This window comes from Eubalaena glacialis, chromosome 12 (genome assembly GCF_028564815.1).
Source record: "Eubalaena glacialis isolate mEubGla1 chromosome 12, mEubGla1.1.hap2.+ XY, whole genome shotgun sequence".
NCBI classification, from domain to species: domain Eukaryota; kingdom Metazoa; phylum Chordata; class Mammalia; order Artiodactyla; family Balaenidae; genus Eubalaena; species Eubalaena glacialis.
Window position 1 is genome coordinate 13,896,218 of NC_083727.1, and position 22,228 is coordinate 13,918,445.

The 22,228-nt window shown below is 35.6% G+C and overlaps 1 protein-coding gene across 2 annotated transcripts; it reads right to left on the reverse strand.

The window, feature by feature from the left end:
• Positions 1-656: 656 nt before the first annotated feature.
• MYCT1 (MYC target 1) lies at positions 657-17,248 on the reverse strand. 2 transcript variants are annotated; one of them, XM_061207262.1, is made up of 2 exons: positions 17,065-17,248; positions 657-3,193 (listed from the first exon to the last, which is right to left on the reverse strand). In XM_061207262.1, the coding sequence occupies exons 1-2, from the start codon at positions 17,246-17,248 to the stop codon at positions 2,682-2,684; spliced, it is 696 nt and encodes a 231-aa protein (XP_061063245.1). In that variant the 3' UTR covers positions 657-2,681. The 2 variants fall into 2 exon arrangements, with proteins under 2 accessions (XP_061063245.1, XP_061063246.1); XM_061207263.1 differs by having other exon boundaries at positions 657-3,102; positions 17,065-17,143.
• Between the last annotated feature and the right edge of the window lie 4,980 nt (positions 17,249-22,228).

A 22,228-nucleotide genomic window follows, 5' to 3' on the forward strand; every position in this document is an offset into this window, starting at 1 on the left:
GAATAAATGGGACTTTCTACTGATATCAGAGAACAGATTGCCAGACATGGGAGGCAGGGGAAGGGAGAGGAGATCAAATGGGTGAAGGTCATCAAAAAAGGTATAAACTTCCAGTTATGAAATAAATAAACCCCGGAGATGTAATGTACAGCATGGTGACTATAGTTAATAATACCATATTGTATATTTAAAAGTTTCTGAGAGTAGATCTTCAAAGTTCTCATCACAAGTAACTATGTGTGGTTATGGATGTTAATTAGATTGGACTGTGGTGATCATTTTGCAATATATAAGTATATCAAATCTTTATGTTGTACACTTAAAACCAATATAATGTTATATGCCAACTATATCTTGATAAAAAAGTTTATTCTCTAAAAAAGTTAAATAATTTTGGAATTGTTTATCTAGCGAGGTAAGAATCTAATGTTTTAACAAATAACTTACTTATTTTTACATCTGTATTAATACATTGAAAATTCTGTTTCTTTTATTTGTGATGTTACCCTTTTTCTGTTATACGTTATTAGGTAAAGTAAGGTTTGTGTCTCTGGAATAGTTTATAGAGAATGGTCTTAACTGAGTTAAAATACCAAATAAATAGGAAATAGTCACAGGCTATTCAATAAATAAACTCTGAATCAAAATTGACACCAGTTTAATTTTATTCTGTAATCAACTGAATATTTCAAATAAAACAAATACAACTAAAAAATGTCTCCAATTTTTGCTTTAATTTCACATTTCATACATTGCACAATTTTTACAAGATACCCATTTTGATTGTTTCATAACTTGGGGAGAGAGGAGGCAATAATTCTGCCAGATGGTTAAATACCCAGGGGATTTCTGCTCTCATTTTCCTCATTTGAGAGACATAAAGCAGTTTTTACTCCCAACATAAATTCTAGACAAAAACCATACACTTTGCTTACTTCTCATGTTAAACATTAAGGATGACTCACAAGCAACAGATAGACTTGTTACTAAATTAATGATCTCTTAAAACCTTACGTGGCTATATGGTAACTGCCAAGTTTGTCCAAAAACAACTTACAACAAATTCGTTATCCTGCGAGCTTTTTTTTCTTTTCTTCCTTCCTTCCGCCCTTCCTTCCTTCCCTCCTTCTTTCTTTCTTCTTTCAGGTATATTGCATTAGAGAGCATCTATTTATAGACATTTACTATAGACATCTTTTAGCATAATTGTCCTTGAAGAACAATGGAAAATGTAAGCTAAATAAAAAACAAGAAAGAAAATGCTATACAGAATCTTTTATTAAGTAAAAATTATTCCATTCTTGAGCCATATTCAGACACTATTAGCTGGGACAGCTGCATTGCAGAAACTAAAATGAGAGTACATTTTTCTTCACGGAAAATTCCAATGTTCAGAGAAACAAACAGCAACATAAGCTAAATATTCATTATATCAGAAACAAACCACAGGTCTTTTGAGTAATAATCCTGTGAACTCGTGTCCTTAAATGAAAAAGGGTAGCCACAGGCATCTGGCCACTGAAGCTCTCTTCCTTTAGGAGGGTGGCTACCTGTGGAGGTGGACTCCTTAAATAACTATCTGCACCAAGGACCATTTGACATAGTTTAACCTTTGTGCAAAGACTCTTCACAGAAGCTGAAGTTGAAATTCATAGAGAAGCAAATAAAAGATGATGACCAATGCGTCCATCCAGGAAGGAGGATTCTTCATGGTTGTAACACCTATTTGGCTGAAAGACTTTCTCCCCACTAACCCTTCCTTATTTGTGTGTGAAGTTGCAGAAGATCCCTAGATAACGTGCTTTCCCAGTTGCTAGCTTTAAATGTAAGAAATAAAATTTATCCCTTAAAAAAAAAAATGTAAGCTCAGTGTTAAAGTTTGTTTTTAGATCAAATGAATTGGATTTGCTGTTGTTGTTTTTATAACAATATAACCACAACAGTAAAGAAATGTTAAATCACCATGTGAGTAAAAACAAGGATTTTGCCTCAGTGATGTGGATAACTATTCTTGGGGAAAGCACAAAAGGAGTCTGGGGGAAAAATAAGTGTCAGAATTATTATAGTATTCTGCAACACCCACTGAGTTCAGCTTCCTTTGCTTGATTCCCTCACTTCTCATAAATGAGTGGAATCAAGGAACTTTAGAATCTCCTATGTTCTGTCATTTTGTGTCCATATAATCCATTAAAAATCCAAGATGGTAATGTGGTTCACTTGTCTTTCTAAAGAAAATTAAATTAAAATTCCTTAGGATAGAAATTTTTTTTTAAAAAGTTATACACTTTTAAGTGATTTTTTCCCCTTTATAGTCACATTGGACAGCAAATGAGGATTGTAAACCACAAATATCTAAAGTTTTTATTTTAGTCTAAAATATATATACTGTATCCAGCTGATTCTTAGGTAAGAATCACTATCTTTAATAATTCTCACATCGAATACAAAATACATAAATATACAACGATTTGGGAAAATATTATTCTTTTGTGAGACAAAGAAAAAAGATGTGTTCAAAGAAAATGTGTTTTACATTGTAATGTCCAACTTGCGTGTGCTCGTTTCAGGTTAGAAACTCATTAGGCATTTGGGCCATGTCCTCAAAATTCTGTTTAGCCTATTTGTCATTTCCTTTCAATAAAAGACAAGAAAAGAGAGAAACAGAAACAAAAGCACCCTACTCAGGAATCCGGGAAAGCCTTTATGATTGACTCATAGGCAGGTGGGGCTGGTGTTGAAAGGCCAATCCGAAGACTGTGATTGGACCAGTGGAAATCAGGACGGCCCAGACTGTGGGAAGTGTTGATGGTGGAGGAGGTATTGGATGAAGGGAAAGTCACCAGCTGACTCTCAGTTTCCACGGGAAGTGGTGGACTTTGCAGAAACGGATGGAAAGTTGAGCCCCTGAAGCTTGATTTTCTTGGAAAGGAATTGGCTTGTTCCAGGGAAGCTTGGCGCTGGAAAGTGAGGCTCGCCAGGCTGAGGTTGCTTCGACGTTCACAGCCACTGTGGCGGTAAAATCCAGTTCTGTTGAGGCCATGGGTGTAAGAAGATCTAGATCTCCGGCTTGAACTCCACTGTGAGATGGGGGCACTGGCTCTTCTTCGAGACAAACAAACAAACAAAGCCCAAATAAATCCTCCAATTACAAGTACAGTTGCCATGGACACTGTGAAGGACATTATAACACCCTCTGAAACAAAGAAAACAAAGAGGCAATTTGCCTTGTAAATAGGTGTCCAACTAAATACACAGGCAAAATACAAATGGTTACTATGGATTACATGATTAACTTAGATTTTTTTGGATTTGGGAAATAGAAATGGTGCTAGGTGGATATGAATAAATGAAGCTGATATGCTTCCGTTTATCAAAGCAAAAGAATAAAGGATACAAAGTGAGATTTTTTAACTCTAGCGTTCCACATTGCTTATGCTATTTTATTATCTTTAAGAAATTAGTAATTAAAAAGTCTCATTTTTTAAAAAAGCCTGTTCTTTAGCTCATAAATTTTATAGAGTTGCAAATATAGTCCAGAGATTATTTCCTTTAGAGTTACAGTAGCAACTAATGTGCCAAAAATTGATAAAAAATTTCATAGTCACATTGACTTTGCCTTTTCCTCTGTCTGCTTTCATCATCCCCACCAATGTCTTCCACCTGCAGGCTGCATGATGCCTCACTTCCTGTTCTCATTCTGAGACAGGAAGTGCTGGGCTAGAACCACCTGGGGGGCTGACTGATTTATGTCATATTTCCGGAACTCCTGGACTGTCACCTATATCTTTGACTCATTGATGACATGACCTATGCAGACTACTGTGCTCTTTCTTGGTTCCCAACCTGGTTCATGCTGTTATCATGCCCTTGTGATATGAAATTCCTGTCCCCTGATTCCCCAGGGAATCTCTGCTATAACGCCAGTCTCCTCCAACTCACAGAACTTGTATTTGTCCAGATTTCCTGTTGCGAGGAGGGAAAAATGCCATTCCCAAATGGAAATTCTACCTTATCGCTTCTTCTTGTGAACTAAAAACATATTCTTGAATAAAACTGGGTAGCAGAGACCCTGCATTGAATCGAAAGACATGCTGGATATTAGAAGACCCTTCTGGCCTTATCACCCACCACACTTACCGACCCTCTACCCCGTGATCTAACCCACAAGCCATGTTGATTTTCCCACTATCCCAAAGCCTGTCTTTCTCTCTCAAATTCTGTGCATTTCAACATATTTTTCCTGATACCTGGATATAATTTTAAAATTTCTGTTTGGAAAACTCAGTATGCATTGAATTTTGAATACAGACAACCCAACAACTGAGTGTGGTCCATGAAAGAAGACCAGCAGAAAATCCGTCAAGCTGACCCCAGCCCAAGTTGCCAGCCCACAGAATTGTGAGCTAAGTAAATGGTTGTTTTAAGTCACTATGTTTTGGGGTGGATTGTTACACAGCAAAAGATGACTGATTTAGGGTGCCAAACTCAGCTCTATTCCTAACATACTGTGTGATTTTTATAAAATTTATTTAGACTCACTTATTTTATTACTTTCTTCAAATGAAGGGGTTAGATTTTATGATTGCCAAAGTTCTCTCCAGTTTATCGTTGCAATCTATGATGGTATACACAAAATCTATGATGCAGAAATAACAAAACAAACCAATATTAACAAATACAAAAGAATAATCATTGCTCCTTAATTTTTGGATATATTTTAGTGTCTTTCCACCTTATATTGTCACATTTATCTCCCGTGGTAAGACTATATTTGTTATGTCCTATTTTCACAATTATCACAAATGCTTATATCAAAATCCTCTAAAACAACTATTTATGTCAAATCTAAGCAATAAATTCTTTATACTAAGAAGATGACTTCTGAAATACAAGATGATTTATGACAGATCTTCTAGACCCAGTATTGTTCTTCAAAAATGTCTCTCATCAAAATAATATTGAGTCATAGCCTTAAAGTGCAATCTCTTGAGACTGGGATTTCATAGAGTTAGGCTTGCTCTGGAAAAAGCAATAAACACAGTCAGAACCTAAAATTAGCCTTATTGATAATACAGTAAAATTCCACATTAACTTGTACTTATCAGTGCCCCAAAATTTGGAACCTAAAAAAGGAATTATAGAAAATCTGGGCTGCCAAGGCAGTGAAACCATGTAAATCAGAATTTTCCAAAATTTCTTCTAAAAAACAATAGAGAAAAACAAGATGACCAAATAAAAATATACAAAACCATGCCTTCAGCATAATTAGAAGACGGAAAAAAAATTCAAACTTCAATTTACCTGAAAAATAAACAGTGGGGGACTTCTCTGGTGGCACAGTGGTTAAGAATCTGCCTGCCAGTGCAGGGGACACCGTTTCGAGCCCTGGTCCGGGAAGATCCCACATGCCTCGGAGCAACTAAGCCCGTGCGCCACAACTACTGAGCCTGCATTCTAGAGCCTGCGAGCCACAACTACTGAAGCCTGTGCACCAAGAGCCTGTGCTCCGCAACAAGAGAAGCCACCGCAATGCGAAGCCCGCGCACCGCAAGAAGAGTAGCCCACGCTCTCCACAATTAGAGAAAGTCCGTGGGCAGCAACGAAGACCCAATGCAGCCAAAAATTTAAAAATTAATTAATTAATTAATTAATTTAAAAAATAAAATAAGCAATGGAAAATAGAAACCAGTAAATTAAAAATAAATGATGGAAAACAGAAACCAGTAAATTATCTCCCATACTTCTACCACAAGCTATCATGGAGAAGAAGGGCAATTCTGGAAATACTGTAAAAATAATGAAAAGGTGAACTGGTCCATGAGCACGCTGACTATAGGAAACAGACTTACAAGTGAATATAGGTATGGGAAGAGGCAGTCTTGGAAAGTAATCTTCCTGTAGGGAAGAAAAGAATCCAAGCACAAAAGATCACATATTTTATATTCTACTTACATGAAATGTCCAGAACACACAAACTATATAGACGGAGAGTAGCTTAGTGATGGTCTAGGGCAAGGGGTGAGATGGAAGGGAATGGGAGGGACCTCTAATGGGGACAGGTTTCTTTTTGAAGGATGAAATGTTCTTAAATCAGATTGTGGTGGTGGTCACACAACTCTGTAACTATAAAAAAAAAACATTTAATTGTATACTTTAAGTGGGTGAATTACATAGTCTGTGAAATATATCTCAATAAAGCTGTTTAAAAAAAGAAAGAAAGAAAAGGATAGGTGCTTTTGGGGAGCCACACAATGAAGGAGAAAGGAGGTAAGATTGAGGGGAAACTTGGGGATCCTTCAAAACAAAAGAAAATTTAAAACAAAGGCCATACAATCCCTCCCCACCTTCATCTTCTAAAAATAAAAATGAACCAGTAAAAACCAACCAAACACACACATACATGCACACACACACACAAAGTCAACCAGTAAAAAAACCACGCTTTGCTACACTGAGGAAAGGATGAACCTAGAATGACTCTCAGGTTCTGGCGTGGGCAGGCGAGGGTGGATAGGTTGATACTAGTATCATTCATCCAAACAGGGAAGAAATGTGAGAATGTAGAACTGGGGCTGAAGCTGATATTAGAAAAATGTTGAATTTGTGTGTCCCTGGGATATATATTTGGAATTCAGGGTTAAATAAATACGGAGCTTAAAGAGAAGCAAAACTGGGAATCTTCATGCTACAAGAGTTCAACCATCCATGGAAAGCATTTCTACTAAAGGAAAGGAATATGTTTATAGAAGCGAGTTGAGAACAAACTTCCAGGAAAACCAGAATTTAACCGGTGGTGGAAGTCAACACCAGGGAAACAAAGAAGGGCTAATTAGGGTGGTCCACGGAGACAAGAGAGATTACTAGCACTGAATCAAAGTGAGGAGGGAATTTTAGGTAGTACTGATTAGCAACCAGATGCCTCAGAGATATTTACTATTCATTTGTTAACACATAAAGCACCCACTAGATACCAAGTACTGCTAAGTACAGAGAGAGCAGGGAAGAAAATAAAGTCTCAGCCCTAGTAGAGTTAACATTCTAGAAGACTTAAAATAAGAAAAATGTCCTTTAGATGTGGCAATGAGTGGGTCATTGGCCACTTTACCTGCAATAAGTTGGGGGTCAGATGATGGAAGACCATGAGTACTTCTCCAAGAAGTTCAACCTCTCCACTGTGGGCAAAGAAGAGGCTTGAGCAAAATTACCCATTAGGAAGGATGAAGATGGAGCAGGTAGTGATATCTGTGGTAGACTGAAAGCAGAGAAACAGGGGGGATAGTGAAGCAATTGTTCAAACATGCAGTAATAATGGTTTAATCTGGGAAGTTGTAGTAAGAATAGGAAAGAACCTGGTCATGAGAGACCCAAAGTGAAAAGAATGTAAAAATTATTCCAAAGTATCATACCACTTAATGTCCTAGAAATAAGACATTGAGGGGGGTAGTGGTGATAAACTGAGGCTTAGATACTCTTGCTCCCATGATGTAAATGATAATGTTATTTTCTAGCAGTAATTTAATAATCAGATTAAATTATGTTTTAGAAGTTTTAGCATCTGCTTACTTTATTATACTTACTTGTCTTTGCCATTTTATGCCATAATAGTTTATCAGAGAACAGATTTGCTGGATCAAATTTTAATTATTAGTATAATCATTATAAAGTTCTTTTAAGTTTTGTGTTGCTTATAATGGCTACCTAAATTCTGGATTTCACTGAAAAAAATGTTTTAGTTGCTCTTAGAAAAGAACTAAATAAAAATCATGAACTGCTCAAATACTTCATAAAACCCAGTCCTTTTGTCTTCTTTCCAAATAAGTACGTGAGTCCAGGCATTTTGCTAAATTTGGTTCTTTGGTTAAGAAAAATACCTAATTTTACCTTATTTCAGTGAGTTTTTGGCAATCTTTGTTTTTGTGAGGCATACTGCACATAATTTGAATAATTTATTATTGTACATTGTCATCAGTTGTCCCTGAAAGAGTTTATTCATTAGTTTATACTCCAGAGAATCCATGAGTTGATTACCATGGGAAACTTTAATCAAAGAATATGAATAAACTCATTCAGATATTCTGTCTTCCTATTTAGAATAGATGAATGAAAGATATATTATGATCCATCTTAATGTTATTATGCCTTTGAGTAGGAAAATAATGCATTAGGTAGACACTTCATTGGTAAACTGTAAGCTCCTTTTAAATTTGAACTTCTATTATTCCAAGTTAGAAAGGTTTCACTAAAACTGTGATTAGGAAAATTTTGACGTTTGGAGGAATATAGTTTATAAAATGCAAACCTATTTTTATTTTATTATTGTGGTAAACAGTAATACGCATTTCTAATTTGATTAATTTAATTTATAGGTCTCGGGCACTATTTTAAGTGTACTATATCACTTAACTGTCAAACAACCCAATTAGGGAAATGCTTTATTTCTTTGGTGTGTTCTAAGAAAATATTAATCTAAAATGAAAGTGAAAATGCATAAAAATTGTATCAATTTAATACCAGATTTAGTAGCCTGTTACAGACAGAGATACTTGGGGAAAATATGGTAAGGCAGTATTATGTATTCTACAGTTATACTTCCCTAAATCAACAGCCTCCACTGGAGAATTTTAAATATCAACAACTTCAGATATAGAATCAGAGATACAAGGTTTCAATTAAAACAAACTCTTAAAAATGTTTCAGCTCACACTCCTAATTTTATTTTTTATTTCTTACTTTTTTTTTGGCTGCACTGAACGGTGGGCAGGATATTAGTTCCCCGACCAGGGATCGAACCCGTGCCCCTGCAGTGGAAGCGTGGTGTCTTAACCACTGGACCGCCAGGGAAGTCCCACAGTCTCCTAATTTTATTGATACTGAAACAGAGTATAAGGTTTATGTTGTAGAACTAACACAATTTATTTTAATAATTGAATATTGACAACTAGCACTGGTCAGGGGGGCTTTCACTCAGGTACGACATAAAGTGAAAAGACAAATACTCAAGTTTGCAAAGTACATGTCCTTGCTTTTGTGTATAAACCAATGTAACCACTAGGGTCTGATGGAAGATTCTAAATATCTCAGGATATAAGCAGGTATAATAGATAAGATTAAAGAGACATATTTACTTTATTTCGACTATTTCGATTTAAAGTTTACAAGCGTTCCTATACATGGTCTCAGTGTATATGCCCTTTGAGCCTCTCTACCACAGTCTCTTCTGACAAATAAAATGTTCCAAAAGGTTAATCTATAGAGAAAAGTAGCATAAGGTTCATTTCAAGAAAAAAAAGAAAATAGAAACTTTAAAAATGTAGAATCAAGGGGAAATAATTTTACTTCATGTAATTACAATATAATGCAACTAAAAAGACCAAATGATTGCCTTAGAAAAGGTAGATCTCCCTTTAAAGGAAAAAAGGAACAAACTCTAACATCAGCAGGACATAGCGTATAAATTAAGTGTTGTTATCCTATTTTGTAACCTGTGTCTATACAACTACCAAGGGGCTGGCACATAAGTCCTCAATAAATGACAGCTATTATTACTAATGGTTATATAACTTTCCCAAGTCATTTGACCCTTCCTGGCCTAATGATAATGGTCACTATAGTCCCTTCCAATTCTAAGATTCTAATATTGAATCTGGTTTTCAATAAATCTTACCCATACCTCGAATTCTGTCCATTAGTGTCAAAATTTAGTAGAGGTCACCATCTAGTGGCCTTGAGTTGAATCGTTCTGATATCTGAAAAGTGATTTTATCTTTGACAACAGAACATTCACAAAATCTTTTCCAATTGTAAGAATCATTAAGCTTAGCTATTACTGAAGTAAGCTATGCTGTTCTTGGTACCCTAGAGTATATAGGAGGATGGTTCAGACAATAAGACTTCGGCAAAAATCGTTTTTAGGAAGAACTATACTTAAGGTTCAGAAAACTTTTAATTACAATACTTTAAACAAAGAGTAAGTATTTCCTATGTGTATCTCATCTCCCGGAAAATCCTATTGGGTCTGTTTTCAGAATATATCCACAATTCAACTTCTCATTATCTACTCTGCTACCTCCCTGATCCAAGTCAGCATCATCTGTGACCTGGACTCTTACTATAGCCTTCTATCTGGTTCCTGCTTCTCTCCTTGCTCAATTCTCAATACAGTAGCCAGAGTGAACCTTTGAAAGTATTAGTCAAATCACATCACTCTTCTGTTCTAAACCCTTCATTACTCCCAGAGTAAATGTAAACTCTCCCAAATGGCCTTAAAGCTCCAATTTGATCTGTTCTCAATTATCTGTGCTCGTCACTACTCTTCCCCGGCTCATTCAGCTCCAACCACACTGCCCTGTTTGCCATTCCTTAAACACATCAGCTGTGCTCCCAATTTAGGGCCTTGTGCTTGCGGTAACCTATTCCTGAAACTCTTTTATCAGCCATCTACAAGGGTGACTTCAGGTCTTTGCTCACATGTCACCTTCTCATTGAGGCTTACCCTGACCACCCTATTTAAATTTTATCCTGTCCCACTTCTGATGCCTAACTGCCACCCTTGATTTTCTTTTTTCTTTCTGGCTTACTGGAAACTAGACTCAATTGTAGGACAAGTAAGGGAAAATCTGGGAGATCTGGAAGTAGTTTTGACCAAAGTCACAAGGCATAAGTCATACTCTGAATATAATTAGTCAACAGTATTGTTAGAGTAGAAGGTAAGTTAAATTATGTTCAGAAGGAACAGGGTAGACCATCACTTTCTGTGTGTGATAAACTAACATGTATCAAACCACTGGGACCAATTATAAAATACAGATCAAAAATATTTTTTTAAATCTGGTTGAAGCCATCAGAGACCTACCCAAACTGCTGACTTGAGGGAGCAAATTCTAAGAGAAAAGAAAATCTCTCGTACAGTAATCTGTAAAGTGAGGCAAAAGAGGCAAAAAATCTGAGTAGAACTCTGTGCAATGTCAGTAGGCTTAGAAAACAAAGACTGGATTTCAGGTGATACCAAGGAGGATAGACTCTGGGAAATATTCTAGACTCTGAGTTGGGCTTCCAAAGAGCTATTCCCTAAGAGTAAATAGCGAATAGGAAAAAAAGTAGACCTCACAAAGATAGAAACACAGCTGACCCTTGAACAACACAGGTTTGAACTGCACAGGTCCACTTATACATGGATTTTTTTTCAATAAATACATATTAGTGGTTTCCTCTGGGGATGATGTAGACAGGGATTGACTAGGAAGTGTCATTAGGGAACTTTTGGGTTGGAGATAATGTTCTGTATCTTGATCGGGGTTTGGGCTACTCAGGTGTGTATGTATTTGTCAAAATTCAGCAAATGTTCAGTTATGATCTGTGCACTTCATTTTTGATCATTTTACACATTTTATTGTATGTACATTTGACCTTAAAAAGAAAAAAAAACTTAAAAATATTGAATTCCTGTTAATAATATACATGCTGAATTAATTAGGGGGAAGTGTACTGATATCTGAAATTTACTTGGAAATATAAACTAATAGATTGGTAGATAGAATGAATATTATAAAAATGTTAATAGTAGAATCCAGGCGGTAGGTATATGGATATTCCCTGTAAAATTCTTCAAATTTTTCTGTATATTTGAACACTTTCATAATAAATTTTAGAAAAACATATGAGAGAAGACCATGAACAACTTTAAGTTAACACATTTAGAAATTACTTCAAACAGGCAAATTACTAGAAAATACGATTCCTGCCCTAAAGCAATCAAAGAAGCAGTAGAATATCTGAGTAGTCCAATATTGTTAAACAAATTGACTTTTCATTTAAAACCTTCCTATTAAAAATACTACCGATAATGACACTGGTGAATTTTTTCAAACATTTAAACAATAAACAATGCCACTCTTACACAAATGTTTCCAGATAATAGAAAACAATTCCTATCCTGTTTTAGGAAACCTGCATAACACTGATACCAAAACCTGACAAGGCTATTATAAGAAAAGACTACTATAGGCAAATTTCTCTCCTTAATGTAGATGCAGAAGTTCTAAAGTCAGGAACCTATCCAAAAATACATTCTTCTAGGCTCTGCTCCATACCTACTGAATCATAATCTCTGAGCATGGAGTTCAGTGAGAGATGAATCTTCAAACTTCTCTCTATGGAACTGAGATACAGCAGTTTTAAAGAAAAGTATTTGTTATTCAAACTTCCTAGGTAACTGATATAAAGGAAGTAATTAGAAGGCTGTTAATATGAAATGTCCAAGAGTTTTTAAAGTGGAAATTAAAGATATGAATTTGAAATATAGTCAGTATTTGTTTACTATTTGGGAAGAGGGAACAGAAAGAACATCATTGGGATGCGTGCCCAGCAAAGCTTTCTCCCTCCTCAACCTCTCTGGAAACAACCTACTCCCATCTGCTGAGGTAGGTCTCTAAGTGACATATTTTTCCACAGGTTAAGGAATAAAATTTTCAGCTATTAACCAAGGTTTTCTGCCCTTGACTGCACTTGATTGCCCAACAAATCAACTAACAATCCTCCATCTCAATTATCTGGTAGAGGATTAGGGCTGTTATCAAGGATACCCAGAATAAAGAAAAAGTTAATGTTTAGAATTGGTAATAGGATTATTAAATACATAGAATAGATGATAGTCTTGAAAACCAATTGTTTTACTGCAATCACTAGACAATGTGAGACAGAGAAAAGTGTTTTGGTTTTTTTTGTTTGTTTGTTGCAGTTTCAAAATGCTAAGAGCCTAAAGGACTCAAAAACATACTTTTTTACTATAATGAACTATATTGGGAAAAATAAACCATGGTCTACGAGTCATGCCCTTGTCAGTTTGGGCTGCCCTTTAAATACCATAGACTGGGTGGCTTAAACAACAGATGTTTATTTCTCACAGTTCTGGGGTCTAGGAAATCCAAGATCCAGGTGCCAGCATGATCAGGTTCTGGAGAGAGCCCACGTCCTTGCCTCAGTGCATACACGCAGACAGAGAGAGAAAGAGCACCATCTCTTCCTCTTCTTTTAAGGCCATTAACCCCATCATGGCGTCCCCACCCTCTAATTTAACCCAAATTACACCCAAAGGTCTTACCTCCAGATAACACTGCACTGGGGATTAAGGCTTCAACGTATGAACGGTGGAGGAGACATAAACATTCCGCCCATAACAAGTAAACTTTCAGAAGCAGTGTAAAGAGGAGATGTTTTGGAGAGAGAAGAAGGGCCATAAACTATGTGACCAGTAAGAGTTCTGGAGAAGGGGCCATCACTCCATCTCTGCCTGTGATGAGCTACAGATTGATTTAGGGAATGCCAGAGAAATTGGTATCCATTCCCAGCTTCTTAGAGGGATCCAGATGGGAAAGATGACAATCCCCTCTGAGAAACTCTGGGTCCCTGAAAAGCAGAGGAGGAATGAGGAAGTGTGGACATTAGTATATCCAGGTCTAGGGGTCTGATATACAGTCCAAATTCCCACAGCTCCAGGGTTATGGGAGAGCATTCAACATTGTTCTGTGCCACTGAGACAGAAGGAAAAGTACCTGAATAAGAGCCAGTAGACCAGAAAGGAAAAATCATGACATTAGCAAATGTTGCACAGACACCATGCGAGTCAAATTTTATGGTAAGAGCCCTCAGCAGCGGAGGCAAGAAAAAAGGGCAATTCCCCTAAAGCAGGTGAGAAATACACATCAGTAGTCAGCAGAGACCAGAACTTGATCAAGAACCAATGGCCCTCTCCTTCCAATAACCTTGATAGTGTATAGCTACCACCACTGTCCCTTTAAAACTTTAGAGAAAAGTCCTAAGGAAGAGGAAAGTGGGGAGACTTGAAGTAAGTAAATTGAAAATAATTATGTTAAATCAGGTCAAACTTTTACAGTGACTTTCAAAACTACACAAATCTTTCTCAAGTCATTCACACTTTTCCACAAATACCACTTGTGTGTTTTTACTTCTGCATATTTGCTGATAACACTTCTCCTGAACTCCCTGAAATTCTCCAACTATGCCTTATTTATCTCACTAACACCTGACACATTGACTAATATATAAGGAGTGGTCAGTCAATGCTTCTGAGTAAACTAATGAACTGGATAGATAAACGGATGAAAGGATGAGTTAATAAGTTAATGTAGGAAAAATGAATGACTACAATGTTCTTCCTACAATTGTCTCCCTATTTGAAACTCATCTGATTTATAGGAACAGATAAAGTCTCATTTTTTTTTTTCTAAGGAGGATTTAGGGACCATTTCTGCCATATTTGTCTTTCTAACTCATAACAATCATTGCCATTTTAATGTACATTATCTTGTATTATTCCATGACAGTATAGGCATATATTTGCATATTTATGGACACATAATCTCCTCCAAGAGTGTAATCTTCTTGAGGACAGACATTATAGTTTTGGTGAGGATTAAATGAGGTGAATAAATACAAGTTCCTAAACCAATAAATTCCCCAATTTTTCACAATGCTAGCCAAAAGGGAAAAACACAAGTGGTAAGGCAAGAAGTATACCCAAATGGTTTTCTTTAAGATTCTGAATACCAAAAAATTAACCAAGTTTAACAACACTTGTCTATTTCATTAAAGCAGAGCGCAGCAAACTTTCACAGGTTATGTTTCCTGCTGCTTTCATGGGGGATGTTTGTAGGGAAGGGAAATGCATCAAAGAAAGCAAAAGTGAGAAATGCAAGGTGGTGGTCTTCAGCTGTGTTGTCACTCTCAGGCCAACTTTATTGCCCACCTTCGCACTAATTACTGTAATGTTTGCACAACATTTAATAAGTTTTAATGGGTGATCACCAAAAAAATTCAAGCTATCACTATTGGTAATAACCTGGTATCATTATCTTATTTTTCAACATTCATTAAAGTAAATCAGGAAGATTATATTTGGAAAACAACTTTTATGCAGCCTAAGTTTGGGAAATTCATATGGTTAAATGTACAAGTTTTGCTTTTCTAAACTGTTCTTTCTCTATTCTCTGAATTCAAAGTGCCAAGCAGACAATTGATTTTGGAAGCAATAGGCAATGTATTGCACTGTACTTTATAAGATTTTCAAATAATATTTTGGCGGAGACAGTCATGTAGATATCAATTTAGAATCAAAAAGGAAATAAAAATTTAAAAGATCAACATTTATATTTTAGGAAATTTTTACATTTCATATATTCACATTTACATTTTTGCATTTTACACTTGATATTTTCTTGAACCCCAGAAGAATTAATGTGATCTTTTATATATTTTCCCCATATCATCAAACGTTATAACATTCTGTCTACTCAACATATTTGTTTGGCTTTGTTAATGCTTATCAAGGTAACACTCCCCTTCCTGGTTTTCATTATTTCCATCTATTTTCTGTTGAATTCACAAAGTAAGATAAAGAAACACTAGGAACTATCTTTGGAACAATACGTTTGAATTCTTTCTTAAGCATAGATTTCTGTATTAAAAAAAAATTTTCAGGATTGGTAAATAGACTCCAATTAAACATTCTGTTTTTAATTGAGGTTTATTTTATGATTATTATCCATGTTTTAATCAGTAGATAATGATTTTTTTTCCTTAAGTCTTTAAGTAAACCTGAAATTTAACTTTGAATGGTCTGAAAAAAATTGATTTGGCTTTTACAGATTATTTTTTGCAGTAAGAATTACTTTACTTTTGAATAATCTATATAGTTACTTATTTTTGCAATGATGAATTTAGGGTAAACACACTCTAGCTATTTTTTAGTGTGTGTTTAGCACATTCACTTTCTCTGTAAAGGAGGACAGCAAACTGTATTGTAAGAAACCTATATAAGTAAGACTCCCACAATTCAAAGATTTATTGTCTATTGGTTTCTACATAGAATAACTTATTACCAAAGCCATTCTTTACAATATGCAAGTATAATTTACTTTCTTTTTCTTAATTTTTTAATAATTACATTATGATGTTTATTAATATCCCTCATTTTCAGACTTGAAACAAACATAAATGTTGATGGTAAAAAAGAATTAATTAATTCCTTCCATGCAGATTTCTGTGATGGTGGACGACCAGGTAGGTTGTTAGGAGCAGGCAGCATCACTGCTCATTTTTCACCTGATAGCTCCCAAAACGTACCTTGGAATCACAACGGAAAGTCTGAAATAGTTCTCTGTGGAGATGAAACATTTGTTCTGGGCCAATAAATAGGGCTATCGATCTCTTCATAAACTCCATTACCTCCTTTAAAGTTTTTTTCTGGATTTAACTCAACTTGCCCCCTTTATTTTTAAAATTTCCCTGAACCCAAGCATCCGTGTCAATTTCATGTCTCAGCCCTTCTCCCTGTGTCTCCAGCCTTGGAAGACTCGTGGTTTTGACCTCAGCTCCATCCTGCTGCTGCTAACTGACTAGAAGCTGTGTCTGAACCCAGCCAAAAGCTACTTTTGTATTGTTCCTTTTTTCCCCTTGATAGGCTTTCTTTATAATGTTATTTGTGGTGTTATTTCCACTTGTTCTATTACAGTTTTTTCGTCTAATTTCATAATATGATTTCTTATTTAATCATGTCATCACACTCTTTCAGTACAGATTTATTATTTAGATTCACTTTGGAAATTAAAGAATATAACATTGACAATGTAAGTTAAAATAATCTCTATAGAAATTCTCAGTTTCATTAAACAAGATATATAATCTATATAACCGTAAGACAAATAAAACTTAATTTTCCAACAAATCAATTATCAATTTCCAAACAGCAATGACTTACAAATTTTTTCTCAGTTTTATTCTTACTGTTTTCTAATTAGCATTTCCTATTATTTTGTAACACCAGCCATAATCTATATGTGTTGCCCAGATTCTCCTTGAATGACTTCATAGCCCACTTTATGGACATTTTATATGAACAAATTTTTTGTAATAAATCTATGAAAACCTTAGGTAATCAATTTACCATAAAGAAAATGGCTCAGAGATTTCCAATGTTTCAATAACTTTTAGGCAGTACATTTCTCTGCATCCTAATTTTAAATTAAAAACAGTTAAAGAAAATCTTACCCCAAAAGTTTTCTGGCCATGGACTCCCTAAACTTGTTGTGTTATTAGCCATAATATCCACAAGGAAGAGAAGAGCAAGAAGAAAAACCAGTATGTCCAAAAGAAGCACTTTGATTTTATGTCTTTGTGGTTCAGCAGGAGAAAAATAATTTTCACACAACCCCTCATATACTAGTGTTTGCATAAAAGGAAATAAGTAGATCATGTTTCCTGCTTTTATACTCAAATTAGCAACTGTTTTTCTTATCTTGGAATTCCACACGGTTCCTGAGACACAAAACAATTTCCTTCTCGTCATTTCCTCAGCTGAATTACTAAGTACTCTCCTTTCCACCATCTCCAAACTGCTTTTGGGATAAGAGGCTCCTTTTCTTGTTCTTTCCTCTTCTCCTACTGATACAGAGGAAGATTCCAAACCCTCAGCTACAGCTGAGATATAAATCTAACTGGGGTTAAACTTATATCGGATAAAGAAATAGACTGCTTTCCAATGTTTGAAAGCTATACTTATGTAGTAAGTCGGGGGGGAAGCTCTTCAGAAATCCATATTCTGTTCCAGTACAATTAATTTTATCTAATACCTATTCTATAACTCAGTTACTTACTAAAATTCTTAATGTCTCTTGCTCTATTTGGGATGTTGATTTTGAAAAGTCATTTCTTTATTTCATAAATACCTCTAAAATGTAATTTATATTTAATTTTTTATGAAAATTGGTAGGTAAATATGAGAAAAAACAGTTTCTACGCTGAAGGGCCCTACTTAAAACTAATTAGGGGCAACCTAAATGCAAATATTCAATTACGACAGAATGGTAAGCCTTATAGTAAGCAGTACAATGATAACAGTATGTTCTTCTTCATGGAGGAGTGATGACTTTGGTACTGTGTATGACAGTATGAAAATAATTTTACCAAGTGGAGAAAGAGTAATAAGGTAGAAAGAACAACATCACCAAATGTAGAGAATGGACTTGAGGACACGGGGAAGGGTAAGGGTAAGCTGGAACGAAGTGAGAGAGTGGCATGGACATATATACACTACCAAATGTAAAATAGATAGCTGGTGGGAAGCAGCAGCCGCATAGCACAGGGAGATCAGCTCGGTCCTTTGTGACCACCTAGAGGGGTGGGATAGGGAGGGTGGGAGGGAGATGTAAGAGGGAGGAGATATGGGGATATATGTATATGTATAGCTGATTCACTATGTTATAAAGCAGAAACTAACACACCATTGTAAAGCAATTATACTCCAATAAAGACGTTAAAAAAAAAGAGAGAGGAATCATGACAATTCATATTGTGGGTATTCTGGATGACTATAGCGGAAAGTACGCTATGGGAAAGAATTACATGAGACTTCTCAGGAGACATAGATTAGTTAAAATTTCAAGAGTCTTTGTCTGCAAGCTTAACAAGCTTAGCCTGGATCCTCTGAGCATTGGGAAGCCATTGGAAGTAGGAGTAACAGTGCCCACCCATAGTTAATAAATGCACTAAACTGCATTCAAGAATCTGGTTTCCTCCATCTTTGATTAACTCTAGCATTAACTCTTGTGTAACTTGCATTCATCCTAATTGTCATCACAATATGATTTAGTGTGAAGCAGTAATCATCTTCATGAAGTCTGTAATATATTCCTGAGTAGATCTAGGAAAATCTGAAAAAAAACATAATATGAAGTTGATCACATATAAATTTTTTGCCTTCCTAATTCTCTAAATATTAGGTTGTTTCTGCTCATTTTCTTAATTTTGATATATTTACATTAACTTTAAATTCATTGGAAATTAGAATAGAGACACCTGAAGGAGAATAGTGGAATATTATAAAAAATTTAGAGATTTCACTGAGCACATATGAAAACTTATCTCTATAATATTCTTGCTAAGGTTTATTTCCATGTAATTGAGTAAATAAAATACTTATCTTTTTGCTTAAGAAAAACAAAAAAGAGACTCATATTTTAATAGTTATCTTTACTTTTCAATATTTTTGACAGAATTTATAAAAATAGAAAATTAAAAGACTATCTTATTTCTGGAAAAACATAATCTGGATGAAAATATATTGTCATACTTCTAAATTCTTGTGGGATTTGTCAATTATTACATGTATTTTTAAGTACACATTTTGTACTGTAGGCTACCTGATCCAATAAACACTAATTTCAAAAATGGATATATTTTTATAAAGAGTTATATAGAGTGCATTTGGCCTAAAACCACAAACCAGATGAGTGGAGTGGATGAGTCTAGTTTGGTGGAAATGCCTTCTGTGCAGAAGCAGGGCTCACTCCATCTCAGGGCTGGGATACAGGCTGAGACTTCCTTTCATTGTTTAGTGTTTAATCATGCAGATTTTCTCCCAGTTTTCACTTTTGCAGATGTCCAGAAGCCTGTCAAAACCTTGAAGAAAATTTGTTTTCTAGCACTTTGTGACCTAGGAATATTTTTCTTTTCTGTGAACATCTTGTTGGTAGCATTTGTTCTTATCTGTGTATGTAATTTGCTTGGTAAAGGATGCATATTTTTCCTGGCAGAGATCCATAGAAGAGGGTGTTTATGTCTGTGTGATTTTCAAATCCCATGATTTGTAATGCCAAAACAGGAAGTTGACTTTTATCTTTCAAAAATGTTAGGTTTGTTCTTCTACTGTTGGTTATTTCACAAGTTAGGTCTTTAGATCTGGATTCTCCAGTAGTCATAAAATACTTCTGGAGGTTTGTTCTTCCCTGTAGAGGCAATCACACGGCTCACTCCCTCCCTTCATTCAGGTCTCTGCATCTTCGCCAGGCATTCCCTACTCACCTTGTCTAAAGCGTTTCCACTTGAGCCACTCTCTCCCTTGACTCGGCATCATCACTGTCTTCAGAGCACTTATCACTCCCTGACATTATGCTATGCATGCTTTTGCTTTTCTGGTTGTTTTTGGTCTCTTCCACCAGAAGTTTAGTTCCATGAGGACAGGAACTTTATGGATCTTGCTCATATCTGTCAATCCTGTGGCCAATATAGTGCTCTTAATAACGCTTGCTAATGTTACTAATAATAATGCTACAGGCTCTTAATAACGGGCTCATAATAAACATTTAGTTAATAAGGGAATGAAATAATTCTAAGGGATCTGAAGGTGAAAATGTTACTGAACCAGGCTTGTTTCACCTGCAGCAAGCCAGATGCTGACATCTGCAGCAGAGAAAAGGCTTATTCACGAAGCAGCCAAGCAAGTAGATGGGAGAACAAATCTCAAATCCACCTCCCCGAAGGTGACGAGCTCCGGATATTTATGGGTGAAGAGAATAGGTCAGGGGTTCAGGGGAAGGTGATTGGAGGCAGGAAAAAGGTGAGGTCATTGCTGCTTTGTGCAAGCATATCTGAGTTACATGCTTCTTCACGGGACACATGTCCAGAAAATGGCAGCATTAGCGTGATCTGAGGGTGGAGCTTTTGGTCAAAGTTTACGTGGAAAGGTCATCTGTTGAAACTCAACGGTGGGTCCACTATCAGAGGTGTAATCTAAATGAGTAGTTAAAGGAGTCTAGTGACATGTCTAAGCTTGGAGGGTATGCAGTTTGCAAGAACAATTAAAGTGAGCTTGATCAGTGAAGGCAAGTTACAATTTACTCTTGATTAGACAAGCAAGGTATAGTTTAATGGATCTAATCCCCAGTTTCAAAAGTATTTTGGACATCCCAAGTCAGGTTAATAAAAATGTCACTGCTCAAAAACCCAAATTAGAAATCTTTATTAATGGGCATTCAGTATATTGAAAGTTTGACTTATAACTTGATACAGAGTCAAGTGATACAAAGAAAATTGTCACATTACATAAAACACATTTGACTTTAAATACACATTTGACTTTAAACTTCCTTTTTTAGCTTTATCTTTTAAAACTATCATGGGTTTTGCCTTCTCCATATTAAATTGATCCAAACAATTTAGCTAAATTGAGAGTATTTTCAGAACATACATGAATTACCCACAAAAACTGAAATTTTATATCTATCGAAAAAAAATCAAGTTTTTAAAAAGTAACTTGGAGGATAAATTAAGATTATCTTGTATCATGTGAGTGGGCCCCATGTGATCACATAAACTCTTATAAGCAGAGAACTTTCTCTGCCTAGAGTCAGAGAGATGTGATGGAAAAGAGGCAGTAGAGATGCAGCCAAGAGGAAGTCAGAGAGATCCCAGACTAATACGGATTTATCACGGTGCTGCTCGTTCTAAAATGTAGGCGTCAGGAACCAGAGAGGCTTCTAGGAGACAAGGGCAGCGCTCCGCTGACAGCCAGCAAAGAAATGGGGAGCTCAGTCCTACAATCTCAAAGGACTGAATTCAGCCAACAACCTGAATGAGCTTGAAAGGAGATTCTCCCCCAAAGCCTTCTGTTAGGGATGCAGGTCTTCTGACATCTTGATTTTAGTCTTATAAGACCTGGAGCAGAGAAATTAGCTAAACCACACTGTGGCCAGATTTCCGACCCAAGAAAACAGATTATTTCCAAAGTAAGTCAATTCCTCTAAAAGCTGAACTGCAGTGGTAACAGTGGAAACCAGAGACAATGCAATCATATCTTGAAAGTTCTGAGAGAAAAAATTAACCTGTGTACCTAGGCAACTGAGAATACAATGAAGCCATTTTTCAAAGATAAAAGTAAAATACACACATTTTCAGGAAAACAATAATTGAGTGATTTTTATTATCCTAAGAATTACCAAAGACTTAAGGTCAGAAAGAAGGAAAATTATTTTAGAGAGCAAATTGGATGTAAAAAAACTGGCAAGTGTGTGGGTCAATCCAAAAGTTTATATTATGAAAACGATAACAATAAATTCTAAATTGTTGGACTAAAAAGATCAAGACAGAACTAAAATCCTGTAGGAAAGTACAGCCTATAAGTAAAAGGTACAAAATGAGCTAAAATATTCAGGTGCCTTAATTGTCCGAAAAAGGGATAAAGATACTGATGATTAATTATAGTCTAAAGAAAAGAATGAAACTTTCTTAACCTGAAATGTAGTATGAATTAAAAACAAATTCAGTAAACATTATAAACATGAAGAAATATTAAACCATTCCCTTTATAATTCCTTTAAAACATTCCCTTAAGAAACAACACAAATCTGACCACTATTATAATTTCCATTCAACATGG

Bases quoted from the DNA above. Each gene is read 5' to 3' on its own strand.
- MYCT1 (XM_061207262.1), bottom strand. From the start codon at position 17,248: ATGCAAACACTAGTATATGAGGGGTTGTGTGAAAATTATTTTTCTCCT. The intron at 3,194-17,064 runs GTAAGATTTTCT...TCTTTGTTTCAG, and splicing joins ATGGCCAGAAAACTTTTGGG to AGGGTGTTATAATGTCCTTC.